The 18,534-nt window shown below is 49.9% G+C and overlaps 2 protein-coding genes across 4 annotated transcripts in view; one reads left to right on the top strand and one right to left on the bottom strand.

Moving 5' to 3' along the window:
* Window positions 1–15,358, top strand: LOC133347646 (hyaluronan-binding protein 2-like). The gene is made up of 16 exons (XM_061560102.1): window positions 1–775; window positions 2,437–2,482; window positions 3,094–3,202; window positions 3,598–3,659; window positions 5,265–5,363; window positions 5,853–5,960; window positions 7,448–7,570; window positions 9,108–9,230; window positions 9,496–9,667; window positions 10,732–10,829; window positions 11,159–11,289; window positions 12,265–12,446; window positions 12,567–12,709; window positions 13,319–13,465; window positions 13,601–13,743; window positions 14,133–15,358. The coding sequence occupies exons 1-16, from the start codon at window positions 686–688 to the stop codon at window positions 14,307–14,309; spliced, it is 1,953 nt and encodes a 650-aa protein (XP_061416086.1). The 5' UTR covers window positions 1–685; the 3' UTR covers window positions 14,310–15,358.
* LOC133347647 (magnesium transporter NIPA2-like) overlaps window positions 15,187–18,534 on the bottom strand; it is a 23,978-nt gene continuing 20,630 nt past the window's right edge. For all 3 annotated transcript variants that reach the window (XM_061560105.1, XM_061560104.1, XM_061560103.1), the window contains one exon: window positions 15,187–18,381. In XM_061560105.1, the coding sequence (XP_061416089.1) occupies window positions 18,098–18,381 (284 nt within the window). In that variant the 3' untranslated portion in view covers window positions 15,187–18,097. The remainder of the gene's footprint in view (window positions 18,382–18,534) is intronic.

Consider the following 18,534-nt stretch of genomic DNA (forward strand, 5'->3'; position numbering starts at 1 on the left):
CCGCCCGCAAACTCACCAAACACCACGATTCCTCACCCCAGCCGCCGCGTGAGCAAACAAGACCAAGGACTCCGCCCTTCCACCGCGGAGAAACTGGGAAGCAACCACCGTAACCACTACAATTACTACCACAACCATTGATAGACCGAGCGATAAGGAAGGTAAAGGGAGGGGGGGTTGAAAGGTTACGGAGTCTGCCTTGAGTGAAATACTGCAGGGGAAAGAGTGAGTGAGTCGGTTAGTGAATTTGTGAGGTTTAGATTTAGTAGGGGGGGAGGAGAAGGTGTAGCAGGTCGTAGGATAGAGTGAGTGAGTTGGTTAGTGAATTTGTGAGGTTTAGGTTTAGTAGGGAGAGGAGGAGGAGGTGTAACAGGTTGTGGGAGAGAGTGAGTGAGTTGGTTAGTGAATTTGTGAGGTTTAGGTTTAGTAGGGAGAGGAGGAGGAGGTGTAACAGGTTGTGGGAGAGAGTGAGTGAGTTGGTTAGTGAATTTGTGAGGTTTAGGTTTAGTAGGGGGAGGAGGAGGAGGTGTAACAGGTCGTGGGAGAGAGAGAGTGAGTTGGTTAGTGAATTTGTGAGGTTTAGGTTTAGTAGGGGGAGGTGTAACAGGTCGTGGGAGAGACTGCCGGAGTGCGTAACGAAGCCCTCGTCTCCGCCGTCGCTGCTGCTGCTGCCGCCGTCGTCGTGATGAGGTGGTCAGTCGTCGTGGTGAGGTGGTCAGTCGTCGCTGTTGTTTTCCTGTGTCCCTTGGGGAATAGCGCCGAGGCAAAAAAGAAGGTAACCGTGCACACGTCAGCACAATCAACACACTGCACATGATTTGAAGCTTTCGTGACTGCAAGGATTCATATTCTTAGGTTTTTTCCGGTAAAGTCACCTACGTGTCACCTACGTGACTTTACCGAAAGTCACCTACGTGACTTTACCGAAAAAACCTAAGAACACACTGCACATGGATGTATGGACTTTGTTGAACATCTTTCGCACCGGACGTGGCCAACCGTGCTAATCGGAGGTGCGGGGGAAGGACAACAAACTAAACACACAAAAAGCAATTTTAAAGAAATTATTTTCAATATAGATGATTTAAAAGTGCATAGCTCCAGTGGCATCCTAATATTGGAAGGAAGAGCGTTCCAGACGCCCGCAGAAGGGCATCACCATCATCAGCAGCGACAGAAGCAATACTGCGAACAACAGCATCGTCAGAACTATAATCATTATCTCGACTATCCATAACAATAATCATCTAGAATAACCATTATCAATCAGAAGAAACCGCATCATGAATTACAGAAACGTAATTTTTTTCGTGAGTTTCAGAAGCAACAGCAGCACTGCATCATCGTCAGTGGCATGACCCATTATTGGCCGTAGCAGCACCCCGTCAATAACATCAGGAACATCGCAATGGTCATCGCAATATTTATCCAGGAAAGCTTAACCGAGACTTGTTTTTTTCCGGATGGCGATGCTGCATCGTCGGGTATTTTTTGCCTGTTCCGTTCATAAAGTGGTGCGTAGCTTCATGTGAGAGGAAACGGGGGGAAACGTGGAGAAAACCCCGCCACGTTGCGTACTCGGCACTGCCAACCACGGGGCCACCTCCAGCCCCATGCCGACAACACCTGGCAAACCCTGGTGGTAGTCACCCATCAAATTACTCACCAGGCACAATACTGTTTGGCTTTCACAATCAGACAATGTCGCGCTCATTAGAGATCGAGTCATGTAGCCGTAGCCAATCCATTTAAAATGTGATCGTATTTAATACTACTGGAGTTGATTAGAGTACTGTTATGAGATGTCAGCATTTAAATAATATCTTGGTGGAGTGGTGGGGAGTGGAGCGGTGGCGCTGCGGTTAGCGCATTGTACTATGAACATAGCGACCTGAGTTCGCTTCCTGGCAATGGCTGGCATCGGTCGCGAGCAATATCTAAACCGGTTCTTTGTCCATCCACTTCAGCAACTCGCACTGAGCGGCGTGGTGAAGTATGGTCAAACGCCCACCATGACTGACAGGGCGTGATGGTTTGACAAAAGAGCCCAGATGAACAAAATCATGAATAAAAAACAAATAAGTAGGCTGGGAGATAATATAGTCTCATCATGGAGTTGGTTTGATATGCTATCATCAATTCAGCCAAAACGAACGGGAACATGTTCGCGCATTTGTAATGCACCTCTGGTACCAGTGGCCAGCCGAGCTATATACTGTTTTGGCATTGGCCATCATGTGTAGTCCCCGTTGCTGATCATGCGGATTGGTGGTAATAATGATGATACTTTTTCTACTTGTGATTTTTTAACTTCACTCAAACTGCAAATCGTAAATAATCATTGCAGAAGCATCATGAACACAATAGGTGCTCGCCAACTGCGGCAGCGAGCCAGTGCCCGGAGTCTAACTGGGATGGGTGTGTGTGTGTGAACAGGACAAGGAGAACAAGAATGAAGGAAGGAGACGGCAAAGACAAAGGGGTGAGACCCGTGCCATGGGGTCATGAAGTCATTGGGGCAGGGGTCATCTGTGAGACTCTGGGGTCACTGGATTCATTTGAGCACCTGCAGACACCTAGGGTCAGAGTTACTGTTGCTTCTGCATCTTCATCAGCCATACAACAGAAGAAGTAGTGTGCATGTGTCAGTGTGTGTATGTGTAAATGTGTGTGTAATTGTGCAAGTGTGTGCGCGTGTAAGTGCGTGCATGTGTGTCAGGGTGTGTCTTTGTCTTCGTGTGCCAGTCTGTGTGGGGGACAGTAGTGCAGCAGTGAGTGCGCTGCACTCTTGAACCAGGTGGTCCGAGTTCGATTCACGGCCACCAACAACAGTGACTTATCTGAATTTGTCCTGGGCCTTCCCTAGGTCGACTCAGCCTCAAATGAGAACCTGATGCGGTGTGTAGACATCACCACTTGGGAGACAAAAGCGGGTGGGTGTGGTGCTGGCTACCCACCCCCTCATGTGACCGTGCCAGGCTTCATGGGTGCTCGCTAACCTCATTTTCCCCAAAAGTCTGTGAAGGCTATACGGGGGATCTCTGTCTTGTTGTGTCAGTCTGTGAGCGAGTGTGCCGGCGTGTGTCCCCGCAGTGTTCGTGTCGGGTGGAACGGCTCGCCATGGCGCTCGTTGCCACTTTCCATTCTCGCACAAAGGAGTCGACTACCAGGAGTGCGTGCCAGACGGGCAGGGAAAAACCTGGTGTGAACTCACACAGACGCACTCAGAGACACTCCACACGCACACCCCGACACACTCACACCCCGACACGCTCACACACTCTGTGATACACTCGCACCCTTCCACGCTCACAGCGGCTTTAATAGATGCTCGCTAACACTTTAATAGATGCTCGCTAACAACAACAACCGCCATTCGCCACTAAGTGGCTAACGCACACAGACGCACTCACAAACACTCCACACGCATACCTCGAAGCACGCACACCCCAACACGCTCACTCATACACTCCGTGACACACTCACACCCTCCCATGCTCACAGCGGCTTTAATAGATGCTCGCTAACAGCGGTCGCCTTAAACATTCTGTGTGATCTACATGAGGGATTTTTGTCATTTTCCGTGTGCGTGTATAGGTGTGCAACGACACATGAACTGGACAAAGATGGGAAATGGGGTTACTGCCCGACAGAAGAGTGTAACGCACATGCGCACAATCACGCACACAGTGAAACATCATCATGGTCACACACAAACACAGTTGTATGGAAGTACAACAAAATCCATGTGCTGCTATGTGGCGATGACGCTACTGGAACCCTCGTGCCAGGCTAGGTTTTGTGGTCGGTCACAGGAGAGACATCTGTGGTATAGGTCAACTGACTGAGAGAACTGGCAGATGCACCACCGATGCTACCCACTGTGCCACCTTGCTGTGTTTTAGCCTCCCAGCGCCCTGCTCATTGTTTTGAGCGTCGCTCCTCTGCCCTCTCTCCACTGTTATTAAAGGGCGACTACCTTCAACTGCCCAGTAGCATCCATCACAAGCCTCCTCCGTAGATGCTGATCTTGACACTGCTGGTACCGATCATTATAGATCCACTCAGCTGCAAATCCTCACCGAATAGATCAGTGCATCAGCCAATCTCTTATCTAGCCTGTCATAAACCTGTTTAGCCTCCTCTATTTGGCCAAACAGAAGCTGCTTGGGCATTCGGTGGCTGGCCATGCAGGCCACATGAACCAATCGACACAATTTCACCTGTTGCTGGAGTTCATTGATGGTACTGTTTTGAGGTGTCGTGGTGTGGTTTTTGGTGTAGTGCTAGCGCAGTGGTCCTCAACCGGGGGAACGCGGATCCCTATGGGTATGTGGCAATGTCCCAGGGGGTACGTGAGATGATTTATAAACGTGTGAAATTATATCATGCAGAGGAGTCATTGGTGAATAATCGAGTATGAATCTACCACTAAAATGTAAATCCGGATGGTAAATTAAAACGATGTAAAATACCTAAACTCATTGATCTTAAACAATGTGGTTTCCAAGATTATCCAGCCATTGCGAACAAATGACATCATGCATGCAGAGCGTCCGTTGATTTTATTTTAATTCGCTTGCAGTTATGGACAATTGGTTCAAATATCGATGTTCATTATTCCTACATTCATTTCTCAGAACCACGTTGGGCCAGGCAAAGGGGTGCTCGGTGGAAACAAAATTCAACAAGGGGTACAGTCGCCAAAAAAAGGGTTGAGAAACCCCTGTGCTAGAGGACTGTATTTGTTGTGGCAGCGGTGGTCACAGTGTAATGATTGTTGTTGATGTGGTCATAGAGGACCAACTCGTGGGCTTCGAGCATCGTGCCCAACAAACGCACGCCCACTGCCAAACTGCCCGTCTTCCGCAGAAGCAATGGCCAGCGCTTAACCGGATCTGCACAAACCACGAAAAAAAATGCGGATACCTAATGGACAAGTGGAAATCAAAGGCTCTGTCTACTGTGTGCAACTGTGACTAAAACTGCAACCGTGGACTGTAGAACTTCGCACTGCCCCAAATATAAGTTGAAGGCGGTGTATCTGCGGTTCACTGACTTTCAGACAAAGCAATTGATTGGCTACATCACTTACAACCTCGAATGGTTGTTATTCATAGGCCATACGAGAGAAGAATAAAGACCTGTGATCATTCTGGTGGTGGAGTTGTTATGGATGAGTCACTGTGGTTGTGTAGAGGTCTGTCATTTTTTTGTCGTGTAGTTGTAGAGGATTGTTGTTATTGTGTTTTTGTTGCAAGCAGTGATCGAGTACAATTTGGATGAAGAGGAGCCTGTGTCCAATGAATCCGATGCCAACTCCGAGCAAAACTACGACTACTGGAACATCAATGACCGAATCGGTGAGGTCATAGGGCCAGGGGATCACGAGGAAAAGGGTCACAGAACGATGGGTCATGGGAAAACAAGATCACATAGGGTTACACTCCTATTAAAACGTAATAATTTCAACTTGTAATGCACACAGAGATAAAGACTAAGAGGTGCGAGTAACCACAGATAAGCACCAACAGTGTTATTGGTCAATTAATGAGTGTTTACATGTGGATAAAATCCAGAGCGCTTAAGGAATATCCATGTGTGCGATGGGGAAACACTATATCCCATACAGACGATAACAGGTGGAGTTCACATTTTTGCTGTATTATATGTTCGTGGCAAGCCAGTGTATGGCACTTCGACGCAACATATGTATGATTGACCAACCCTCGCCTCCACAGCATTGAATAATGGGCGTACGCCACCATCGTCCAACTACCAATGTAAAGGAAATGTGTGCCCTCGAAATAATGTGAGTGGACATTCCATGTTCCGTGTATGTGTGTGTGCAGACCCATGCAACATGAACCCATGCCAAAACGGTGCCAAGTGCAATGCCGTGGGCTCTCGGTTCACGTGCAAATGTCACCCACCGTTCCATGGGACTTTTTGCGAGAAAGGTGACACGCACACCCACAGAGCGCACTGCTCACCACGACACTACCACATAGCGCAGCACAACAACCCCAACACACCACCCCACACACCGCGACACATCCACAAAAACGCCGCAACAGCGTAACACGCACACACCGCCCCACACAGCACCCTAACATGCCCAGGCCACGCACCACAACACACCCACATAGCATAACACAAAACACACCACACAACTTACACGACCATAACACACGCGTACACATCTGTAACACACAAAGCGCACTCCACACCACTCCACAAAAAAGCCAGGAGGAGCCTTTTTGGCCGAGGTGTCAAGGGCAGAAAAACCCTTTCCCGTTCTGATTTACGAACGGAATCAGAATATAAAAGGCCACGTGGGAGGGCATGTAGCATAGTTTAGCGCCAGATATCAGTGTGGTTATGTCCCTACAGTTATCTGCGGCGAGTACAGAACAACTTCTTTAAAAACAGCAGCGCTACGCCTCTCTAAATCAAATTAATGCGATTCGTTCTCGGAACGGGAAAGGGTAAAGAGAGACCGGATCCTCTCGGCTGAGGCCAGTCAAGACACGTGCTTCTAACACGTGTACAATCGCTGAAAGGCATATCATATTTTATTAATTACTCCACAGCCAAACAAGCGGCTTTGACGACTGTATTTTTGAAATGCATACCGGTCAAACCATACGGTTTACCTGCATTCTTGTACAGGGAAATTGAGTTTTCAGGTCCATACGGCAGTACAGCCGTTTTAATACGGGCATAAAAAAGTGTCAGTGTTTCTCCCTTGTGATGGGACTTTGTAGGATGAACGTTGAGATTTACAACGGCACAGGATGACCGATAAGGCCTGAACTGGTCTGTAATAAGGTAGAGGACACAGACAAGGGGTTGACAGTTGTATGAAAATGCAATACGGATAGAAAAAAAGCGCGCGCCAATCGACACACGCTGCAAATGCTGCCAGAGCTCGGGCTCCCACCGTTCACTCACCGACTGGCTGGCCGCGGCACGTGCGCCTGATTGGGGAAACACAGGGGGGGGACAAAGGGTGGTGGTCTTCAGGACAATTGGCGGAGAGGATTTTGAGTGAAAGGACCGCCAAAACTCAAAAGAGGGAAAAGTGGTGTCGTTCCGAGGGCGGTTCGGGTCACTGGGATAGAATTGGTGGTTAACGTGGGAACGGTTAGGAAGGGTCGAGGAGGACCCTGAAGGGGATACGAGGGATGGGTGCCTCAGTGCACGCTCCCTACGACTGCATGTGTCTTCTGCGTTGGCGAACAAATCAGGCCACGGTGAACGTACGCATCGTACTTGACTCCTCTGCGCACGTAAGCCGAGTTCAATCACAACACGGTGATACAAGAGACAAGGCCGCGGGTCCCACGTGTGTGTCGGTGCACGTCCTACGCCTGGAACACGCTCTGGCAGTAAAGGAGCCTCCCATGTCCCTGCCCTCCCTGCGTTTCTCCCGCGTGCCTCTCAGTGTGGGACCCTTGCCGTAACGTACGGTGCCGGAATGGTGGAGTGTGTCTCGTGTCTCCCTCGTCCCTGAACACCTTCACCTGCGACTGCATCCACCCCTTCTCCGGGCGTCGCTGTGAGACAGGTGAGGGTGACACGTGGCATCGACGAGGCGTGCGCGCACGTGTGCGTCAGAGATGTGGTTGGGGGGGATGTAGCGGTTAGCGCGCTGCGCTACGAAACCCGATGACCCGAGTTCAATTCCTGCTCACGACCAACACACCGGTGGCGGTTATCTGAACTGGTCCTGGGCCTCCCCCCTAGGTCAAATGAGTACTTGGCGTGGTCGGATGTGGGTGATGGCCAACCACCCGCTCGTGTACCGTGCCGGCCTTTGTAGGTGCTCGCTAACAGTACTTACCCGAAGTCTGATAAAGCTTTGTCTTTCTAGGGATGGCACCCATTTTTAGGTGAATCTTACAAAATGTGAAAACTGGCATAGCTACGAAAATTTCAGACAATCCAGGAAAGAAAAACTATCTTGGATTGATCCAAAACTGCGATGCCACGGGAAGTGAAACTTGCTTCTGTGACGACTTGCCTCCATCGTGGGGCGGCAGGGTCGCGCAGTGGTAACACTCGTGCCTCGCAGCAAAGAGGGCCTCGAGTTCGACGCACAACTCGGATGCCTTTCTGTGTGGACTGTGTTCTCACCCTGTTCTGCATGGGTTTCCTCCGGTTTCTCGCATAGCTATCAATACAACTGGTATTTGGGCAAACATCCCAATGCCGACTTAATTACCTGAGAAATTGCTCAATTGCGATTACACGTAGCAACATCGCCCCCGACTGCAAACACATGGCAGGACCCTCCTGAAAAGGGCATTGAGACTCGGTGAGGAATTTCCTGGCCAAACGATAAACGATCAGAATAATAATAACCTGACGTCTTTTAGATGACCGGTGATGTACGTATAAAAATGGCTTAGAGTAAAAATATCGTTTTTTAACATTTCGTAAAAAATTCTAATTCGTTATATATAAACATTTAAACAATACCATTTAAATGCCAATGAAAGTCGTTGTGTATGCACTAAACTCAATGTTTCCCATGATATTACGGTAATTCCAAAACCATCCCAATTAATATTTGTGTGAAAACTGTTTTCAGTCTGCGAATGAATAACTTTTAAGGTAAATGATCGCCCTGTTTTCCTCACCTAGGAGTCGTCAAATCTAGATTTGAAGCAGCCAATATTTTGTTATGTATATTGAACTTTCGCACCGTATGTAGCCAATCGTGCTCATCGGAGGTGCGAGGGAAAGACAACAAACTAAAGACAAAGCAGGAAAGAAATTCGTTTTCAATCTCGATTCAGTGCATAGCCCCAGTGCCTGCCTAATATCGGAAGGGTGTCCTAGACGGCCGCAGAAGCGCATCTGAAAGCGTGCGGCGATGCAGTGATCGTCTTTGTTCGATCGCTAGCCAAAAGCCGCTGCTGTGAGGATGACCGGAGTTTGCATAATGATTTATGCTCCTTGACGAGATCAGCAAGGTATTGTGGTTCATTTGTGGCAAGCACTTTGTGATGTAATGAATGTGATTTTATAATGTATTCGTTCAGCAACCGAAATACTGAATGTATGATATTATATACTAATTAATATGCCACGTTCGACAGTGGGGCCAGTGTGCGCCGTGAACCCGTGCGAGAACGGGGGGCAGTGCTCGGCAGAGGTGGACAGCGACCAGAAGTTCACCTGCAGCTGCCCCCCAGGGTTCACCGGACCCTGGTGCCAGATCAGTACGCTCACCCCAAACGCCGACTCGCCACGACCACTCACTACAACTCACCTGTCCAGTCACCCCAACACACAAAATTCGCTCGCACCCAAAACACAACACTCGCTTAGCCCAACACTCACTCACGTATACGCTCAGAACCACAACACAACCCTCGCCTGCAACAATTCACCTCGAATCTCTTCTGTCCCGCCACAGACGAGCGCGCGAGTGTGTATGTGTGTGTGGAGGGAGGAGCGGTAACTCCCCACGTGTTGTGGGGGCAGATGACAGGGACTGCGTGGAGGGAGCCGGCGCGTCTTACCGGGGCCCCGCGTCGCTCACATTGTCCGGCCGCCGCTGCCTGCGCTGGGACACGGCGGAGCTGCTCAAGGAGCCGTATAGTGCCCACCGCCCAGAGGCCGAGCAGTGGGGGGTCGGCGAGCACAACTACTGCAGGTGTCGCAAAACCGCGGCGACGAACCCGCGCGCGCACTTCCCAACTTAACACGCGATACGGAAAAGTCCCACGCGGAGAGCCCGAGCAGACTTTTGGGGGCGAGCGGGTGGTCAATACCACGCTCGGCCGCCTTTGTCTCCCAAGTGACGATGTTTACACATCGCACCAGGTACTAATTTGAGACTGAGTTGACCTAGGGGAGGCCCTGGACTGGTTCAGACAATAGTGAGCAGGAATCTAACTCGGGTCACTGGGTTCCGAGCACAGCGCACTAACCACTACCACCTACACAACCACTGCCGGTGCATGAACGCGACCACTATCACACCACCTTCTACGATTACAACCGCTCTACAACCGCACCATCACATGCACATCCGCTGTCGGTGAGGCAAATACACTACTAGTAACGAATTTGCATGTTCTGTTCACATGACAAACCTTACTCATTCGCTGTGTCGGGTGGCGGCGGGTTTAACAATATATTTTATATGTACGCGATATAATCCAAAAAGAACCTAGACTATTGATTATACGAATCGTTGGTAGTGACAAAACTATGTCCCTGTGGCACACCACAGCCACCACCATCACAAAAATGGGTGTAGAGTCAAGTAAATGAATGTATGGGGAGAGACAAAGGAATGGGAATGGAAAGTGATGCCGGGACGGAAGTCGCCAAGGTGGACAAAGACGAGCAGCGGGAAGGAGCACCGGCGAACAGGAATTGGAAGGAGAGGAAGAATGACCAGTTCAAGATGTCAGGGAGGGGAGGTAAAGTAAGGAGAGGGACAGAGAGGAGCAGAAAATAAAATGCAGTTGCACATTGCAGTGTGCGCTTCCACAGAGGGGTTGGGGAGAGGGCAGGGATTTCAGAGATGGGGTGGCCACACAAATCACATGATTTTTTGGGGCTTGAGCTGATATATAGATGTTGGTAGTGATGATGATAATAACGCCTGCTGACGATTACGACATTTAAAGTGACGTTGGCAGTCATGAGTCAGGATTACAGTGACGTCGGGAGTGATGTTGGCATTGTTTTAAAATGGTGATTGTGCAGGAACCCAGATGGAGACACGAAGCCTTGGTGCTACACCTTCAATGACCGTGGAGTCAAGGCCTGGGAATACTGTCAGCTGCCTGTGTGTGCTGATAAAGGTGTGAACACGACCCCAACCATAGCATTCTCAATGTCCTAAACGGCCACATCTCAAATGCTTCGATCGTTCGGATCGTTTCTTCTTTTCCAGCCTCACATGACGACGGTCCCACCCACCACATGGGGGATTGTCGGTGCAGTTTTGAAAAATGTTTTTACTCCAACTCAATGCGAGCCCGGGACACAGCACTGATCACAAAAAAAATGGGGGGGGGGGGGGGGGGCTACGGCAGAGTTTGATGAAGAGGGGTGGATTGGGCTCGTGCGAGCCGTGAGCCGCTCACGTTTGTCGCGTCTCTCCCTGTATATTGCCGCTCTCTCCTTCCAGTCCAGGAAAAGCCACAGCAACAGAGACCCAGGCCTAAACCACAGCCTCAACCACAACCACCTCAACCACAACCTCAACCACAGCCTCAGCCTGGAACAGAGTTCAGCACATGTGGATTGCCTGAAGTTCAGGTGTGGACATTGATCGTGCACCCAGAAACACGAGGGTACGTTTAAAAAAGAAAAAATTGGTGTTTTTATCCTCAAATCCATCCCGATGGTGCTTTCGGCGTTTGTCACAAGATGTAATATCCATTCGGATCTCTATGGCGGAGCAGTGCAACTGTTTGTTGCGATAATCGCAAGCAGAAGCACATATCACAGAGCTACCTCCGAAATAACTGTGCTTAACCCCATCCACACGGAACAAGACTCGACACATTTGTAAATAACACTGCCCTAAAAATATATATACAATTGGCGACGCTTTGGGCAATGCCCCTTCTTCATAGCACATAGGTCAGAGAGATGTTATTAAAGAGCGGCACTTTCTCACCTTCTCGACCAGAGTAATGTTCACCGCATGAGTGTCAAAACATCTAAGCCATGGCAGCTCGGCATTCTTACTCCTGGGGCGTCCAACCACCTCAACAAGTACACATGTACCAAGTGTACCCAGAGGCACAAGTCCAGTACACGATCACGTATCAGACTCGTTGGGGACCGAGGTATGGGCAGATGTGTGATGAGGTCGGTTAATCTGCGAAGTCTGGTGTCCTCATTATTCCAAAGACCAGATATTGTTCTATAAGAGACAAGAGATGTTTGCAGACAGGCTCCGCGATTGTGGAATTCCCTTCTTCAGTCCATTATGGAATCTGAATCTATTACACTTTTTAAATAACGTCTTAAAACTCAACTGTTTTCACAGGCTTTCTCCACAACTCAAGCTTTAACGTAAAGCGCTGAGGCCTTGCGCGAATTCCTCTCTAGAAAACTGTTTATTTTCAATATACAATTCCAGTTACACCAATGATTGTGCACCAATACTGCTGAACGTGGACGGTTAATGGGTCAGGGCAGCTTCGCGACAGGTCGGACGTGCGACGTTCCACTGCACACGTTTCACCACGCTGCCCCCCCCCCATCAACTCAAACCCCCAACAGTCGTTCATGGGCCGGATCGTGGGGGGGCAAAACGCGCGGCTCGGCTCGCACCCCTGGCAGGCGTCGCTGCAGATACGGCAGCGATTCTTCCTGAGCAACGCCGTCTCCACCGTGCACATGTGCGGAGGGACGCTCGTCGCACCGTGCTGGGTGGCCACCGCCGCCCACTGCATCGGCACCACGTGCGTAACTCGCGAAGCACAGATCCACGAGCACACACGCACGGATCCACAAATGTATCGTGTTGACGATGGTGGCGGTGGTGTTGTTGTGCTCGTATTTATGTTGTGGTGGTGGAGCAGCAAGACAGAGAATTTCCGGGTGAAGCTGGGTGTGGGGCGCTTGGATCGAGAAGCGGCTGGCTCCGAGCAGGGCTTCGATGTGGAGCAAATCATTGTGCACGAAGGGTGGGGGAAGGGACAGTACGAGCATGACAACGACTTGGGTAATCTCTATGACCATCACATCATCTCTTCGTCATTATTATCACATCACCATCACCATGACCATCATCACATCACCACATTACCGTTATTATATCACCATAACCATCACCATAAAATCACCATCATACACCCATCCCGACACCTACTCTCACCATCATCACCACAAGAATACTGCAACACGACTGCCACGGTTAGCAACATAGTCAATTATATCAAGACAGCTATGGATGCATTCAACCTCCATCAACTTCTGTATTAACAGCACCTCTGATAAGCACGGTTTGCTACGTACAGTGCGATAGAAGTTCAACACACATACATAAATACCACCTCCATGACCATCACATTCATCAACATCGCTACCTCCATCAGCCACTCCATAAGTATTTCCAACATCACCAAGTCCATCAGCATCATGCATCTTCTCACGTCTCACTGCATTGTAATACATCTCTCTTTGCCCCCCCCTCTCCCCATAACCCCTCTCGAATCTTCCTGTGCACCCCCCCCCCCCCCGTCTCCTCATATCCACCTGAGTTTCCCCACGCCCCTGTACCGTACCTCCCCCACCACCCCCAACGTCTCCCCCCCACTCCCCGTGTCCCCAGCGCTGATGAAGCTACGAAAGGTCGGGGGTCACTGCGCGCAGGAGTCGCGCTACGTGCGCACCGCGTGCCTCCCTCAACAGGGGGAGGCGCTGCCCGCCGACTACAACTGCGACATCTCGGGCTGGGGGGCCACGAGCTTCAAGGGAGGTGCGTGCGCACGACGGGAACAAACGCAGCTCTGGGCCAGCGGGCCTTCGACACTTCGCGTGGCCCCAACGTGCACCTGGCCCCAACGTGCACCTGGCTAGCCTTGGCGCATGTTTTGTTGGTTTTCGTATGTAGCGGGCTCGCAGGAGCTGCTGGAGGCGCAGGTGAAGGTGATCGCCACCCCGCGCTGTAACGCGCGCCAGGCCTACAACGGCGGCATCACCGCCAACATGCTGTGCGCCGGCAACTTCGAGCGGGGCGGCGTTGACACGTGCCAGGTGAGATGTGAGCCGACGGGTGGCGTGCGGTGCGTGATGCGTGCGATGTGCGAACCCGTGGGGTGCATTGCGTTGGTGTGAGATGCGTAACACGCGATGAGTTCGATGGATGAACCCGCAGTGGTGTGTGGCGGGAGGTAAGCAATGCAACGCATTGATGTGCATGCGATGTAGCAACCCGTAGTGCATGTGGCACATATGAAACATGCTGTGCATGCAATGTGCGGTATATGTATGTTGAGCTTTTTCGCACCGTACGTAGCCAAACGTTCTAATGGGGGGGGGGGGGGGGGAAGGACAACAACCTAAACACTAAATGCAGTGATGTGAGACGTACGAGTGATTAACCTATGGTGCGATGTGTGGACTCGTGGCGTGCGTGCGTGCAGGGCGATTCGGGGGGCCCACTGGTATGTGCGCGCCCTGGGGGTGCCGAGGGGGCGCCGCCCATTCACGTGCTGCACGGCGTGGTGAGCTTCGGCGAGGGGTGTGCCCAGCAGTACAAACCCGGGGTGTACACACGTGTGTCGCGCTACGTGACTTGGATTCAAAGCAAAATCCGCTAGGCGCACACGCACCGTTATACACAAAGCACACACACATGCTCACGCATACAACACAGCGGTCACAACGGCCACTATTCACCACTATATAACGGTGATGTCGCAACAGCGCTTGTGCCAGGCTCCGTGCACTTTGAGGTATGTAGCCTGGCAGCTGTACACACCAACGCTCACAACACACATCCATCCATGCACATTCCACTCTGGCATATACAGGCGCGCGCGCACACACACACACGTCGGTGCACAAACCGGTACAAACCAGTCCAGAACACATGCTGACACACACACCAACAATGCTCACACAGCAATCTAGAAAATGACGCGAAAACATAAATTAATCTGTTACAAGACTCGTCTCTATTGGTGCAGCGGTGACGTCTTGCTGACAGGTCACATGCTGTATCCAACTTGCAAATTATACGGATTTTAATTCAAGTGATGTTCCATAGGGGCTAGAAAGCTACAATTTGGCACACATAATCAAGTCTATGCTTATAGATATATAAATATGAAGCCAAAATACGTGGAAGTTCACTGCACGAACTCATCGGCCAGGGTCAGCCTAAAATTCTACGTTGTTTTAATGAATCTCAACTAAATATTTACAAATATATTATTGCGAGTATATACGTTGAAGCGTAGTGCAGAACAATGGATTTGTATGCACTACCGGCTGCTGACATAATCCTGCAGCATCCGACAGCACCTGTCTGATGCTTGGCGATCACTCATCCAACCACTATCCAGGTTCAATCCTACTAAGCATCTGAGATCTGACAAGACAGAGCGCATTGCACGTGCGTTTGATCATAGGTCACACACAGCTATATCTGAACGCAAACACACCTTAATGCGTCAACAGACATACACCTGAGAATACACACACGCGCACCAAACGCTTATATATGTGGTTCGTTACAAAAATCCTGAACTAAAAATAACATGATCTTGCCAATGTCTAATTTTACATTTACCATTTGTGACACAGTATAAACCGTACAATTATCGCAGACTGATTTTTAACTTTTAATTAAAAAACATTAACATTTCTTCCGCCGACCGTCCCCTTTTGTTTAACCAAATGTGTGCTTTGTCATTGTGTATAGACTGAAGCCACTGAACAAACCCACCCCATAACACGACCCTGTTGAGTCCACACACACACACGCGCGCGCATAACAGCTGCACACAGTAAGGCAGCCCGTTTTCTACGCCACCAGCTGCATGGCTAGTCCCCTCATTAGAGCTCATTGAGTAAGGTAGCTCGGCTATTCTCCATGGCAATTATTTAGAGCTTTGATCATTAATAGGGTCCATCAGTGGTGGTTATAGTTCTCACTCAATATGGCAGCCGTTTAGATTATTTTAGAGATCAGCGATTCATGTAACTCATATTTTGCAACTGTTCAGCGTTTTCACCATTATTAGATATGAGTGACAGTATAATGTTTATACTCATGGCAACTATTCAAAAGTGTAACGTTATTAAGAGATAATCAGTGATTAATACAACTCTCATACTCTGCGATGTAGTACTATGAATATTTGAAGACAACTGCTCAGTAAGTTTCACAATTATTCTGAATCACTTCTAAAAGTAGAGCCCTTACGCTAAACACATCGCAAATGTTTTGCTATATTTCTCTTACTATGGCTCATCAGTGCAGTGCAGCTCTGCTATCCTATTTCCATGAGGCTTATTTTGGCTGTTAGGCAGACACCCTTTGTTCCCGAGTGGCCTATACACAGAGAATGGCACAGACTCTTTTAAGACTTGAAATAAATCCAACTGACAACCTTCAGGTGAATAACAATGCCCATCAGCAGCAAACAAAATAAATAACAAGTGCAGGCTAAGCCAATCATCTCGCAAATTACATCTTAGCCCTGTGGCATTATTGGGGGGTGGGCAGGGAATCCCACAATGCCATTCCTTGCAAACGAAGTAACGTGAGCACATGTGCAAGTCTACCCTGGCATGGCAAAGCTCAGCGGGGTGGGGTAACAATGGTGCGATGGGGCAAGACACGCCAGCATGATGACATCATTGCACCGGTACGATTACCGATGGGGACATCGTGATTTTACCCAGAGCCCCCCCCCCCCCCAGCAGTCAACAGCGACACGGTCCATGGAGAGAGAGACATCTCGCAAGTCCCGTCTAGTTGCGGCGTGAGCTCCGACGGCGAGGAGAAGCCGTATACGTAGTGCTCATTGTATAGTCCACCAGAAGAGAGGATTGTAAAGTTTGGTTTAGCAGCAATTACCCCGACTCCCATGATCGTTTGCAACAATTTGGCTCACGCTTCGCGCAGCCTCAATACAAAAATAAAAATGCAGCATTAAAATCCTGGCCATAGGGACCGGATAATTATAAAATAAAAATATAAGACTATAAATTACTTTGGCCTTCATCGGTGTAAAAATAAACGTCTTCACAAGTCGGTTTTTTTCTTTACACAAATTAGGCTTCCTGGTGAGACGAGATCAGGTGTGTGCCCAAGACGTCGAGACGGAGGGAGCACGCGGGTTCCGTCTCCACGCGGACGCCTTCGCGGATCGTCGTTGCGTCACTCACACACACTCGGGACTCCCGTGTGAACTTTTGCCCCTTGCACCACTCTAAAAGTGGCAAACCGTTAAGAGATAATTCTGCTTGAGGGGTCCTTACCCTTTGCCTATGACCCAATCATCCGGTCCCACAAGGTCACAGAAGCTAAGCAGGCTTCTGTGAAGATGGCGCTTGGATGAGTCACTGTGATGTGCACACGGTGTTGTCACGGGGCTTGTCAGGCTACGAGGGGGAATGCAGCAACATCCATTGTTGCACTGCACTGACAAACTCGCGTATCTATGCTCCTCATCTTCACCAATCTATACTGACCAGTGTTGTTAAGTATGGTCAAATAATCTCCACAACTTGCCCGGTATGGAGAGGCCCTTATCCAGCACATAAGAGTTATGAATGTACAAAGTGTTCAATGCAACCAGCTCCTGCGATATCGCCCTGATCCCTGACCCACATCCTCCCTTCAATTAAAACACACCCTAGATCGTTTACCCAGACCCTCTCTTTTTCAAAAGATCCCTTTTGTTCAGATCCCTTTTTGCAGGTTTCCTGACGCTCGTACTCTGGTTACTCAAACTTACAAGAACTCAGTACTTCCCAAGTTTAAAGCCAAACACTCCTGGGACCCCACAGTCCCGATCCCTCACCCAAGTCACCCCACAGGGACTCAGTCCTGATCCCCGTACCAGTCCCAGCTTGGTACAGACCTTGAGGAATTAACTTCCAGCTCACACTATAGGTATTTACCACTGCCTGGCCACAGGCTCTCAAACACTGTCTACAGGTGCTGCCTGTATTGAGGCTGTGTCCCGATTAATATATTGCTCAGATGTGTGTACTGCACAGTGTAAATGGACAAGTACGAAGTGCTGTGGGAGAGGCAGACATACACGTAAGAGAAATGTTCAGATAGCTAAGAGGCATGTGCGCATACATACACACATATGCAGACATGTGCTCCCTCACATCATAAACAAATATATCCCGTACAGTCTTATAGACTGTACGGGCAAGTGCTGTTATAGCAAGCACCTAGCAAGGCCAACATGAGAATGTGGTGTGGCCAAGACCACACCTGGCCGGACAGTAAGACGCACACATGGGGGTGGGGACAGGCAGACAGACGCATGTCCTGGTAGACGGACAGACAGAGTAACACCAGTCACACACACACACACAAAGGAGACGGTCACAAACGCATCCTCAACAGCGCCGCCGGTCACGGCGCTTTCTTCGTAAACTTGGGATTTCTGTCGAGCGTCATGCGGCCCGGGCTGACCGGGTCCCGCGTGCTCCGTGCTTCTACGTCGTCATCCTCATCATCCTCCTCGTTGTTCAGAAGTGCGTGGCGAGATGTGCTGTGCTGCGACAGGTCCAGGTTCATCACACCACCACCGCCGCCACTGGCATCGCTGTTCACATTCAGCAGGAAGATCCCGATGACGACCGTGCCGAAACCGCTCAGCATGGCCAGCACGTCCACGGCCCCAACGCCGCGCCACTCTGCATACAACATGCGTGTCACACATGCGCGTCACAAATGTGCAAGACGCACGCGGTACAGGCAGTGTCGCACGTGTGGTACCATGCAAGGTACAGGAGTCGCACGCTCACATTGCACGAGACTCGTGCGGGAGATGCGATGCGGGCGTCATT

The sequence above is a fragment of the Lethenteron reissneri genome, chromosome 26 (genome assembly GCF_015708825.2).
Source record: "Lethenteron reissneri isolate LAM-NWPU_2019-01 chromosome 26, ASM1570882v1, whole genome shotgun sequence".
NCBI classification, from domain to species: domain Eukaryota; kingdom Metazoa; phylum Chordata; class Hyperoartia; order Petromyzontiformes; family Petromyzontidae; genus Lethenteron; species Lethenteron reissneri.

What these genes read in the sequence shown, in the direction of transcription:
- LOC133347646 (XM_061560102.1), top strand. Translation starts at nt 686, where the DNA reads ATGAGGTGGTCAGTCGTCGTGGTGAGGTGGTCAGTCGTCGCTGTTGTT. An exon ending in CGGACCCTGGTGCCAGATCA is followed by an intron (nt 9,231 to 9,495) that starts GTACGCTCACCC and finishes TTGTGGGGGCAG; the next exon opens with ATGACAGGGACTGCGTGGAG. An exon ending in GCCTGTGTGTGCTGATAAAG is followed by an intron (nt 10,830 to 11,158) that starts GTGTGAACACGA and finishes CTCTCCTTCCAG; the next exon opens with TCCAGGAAAAGCCACAGCAA.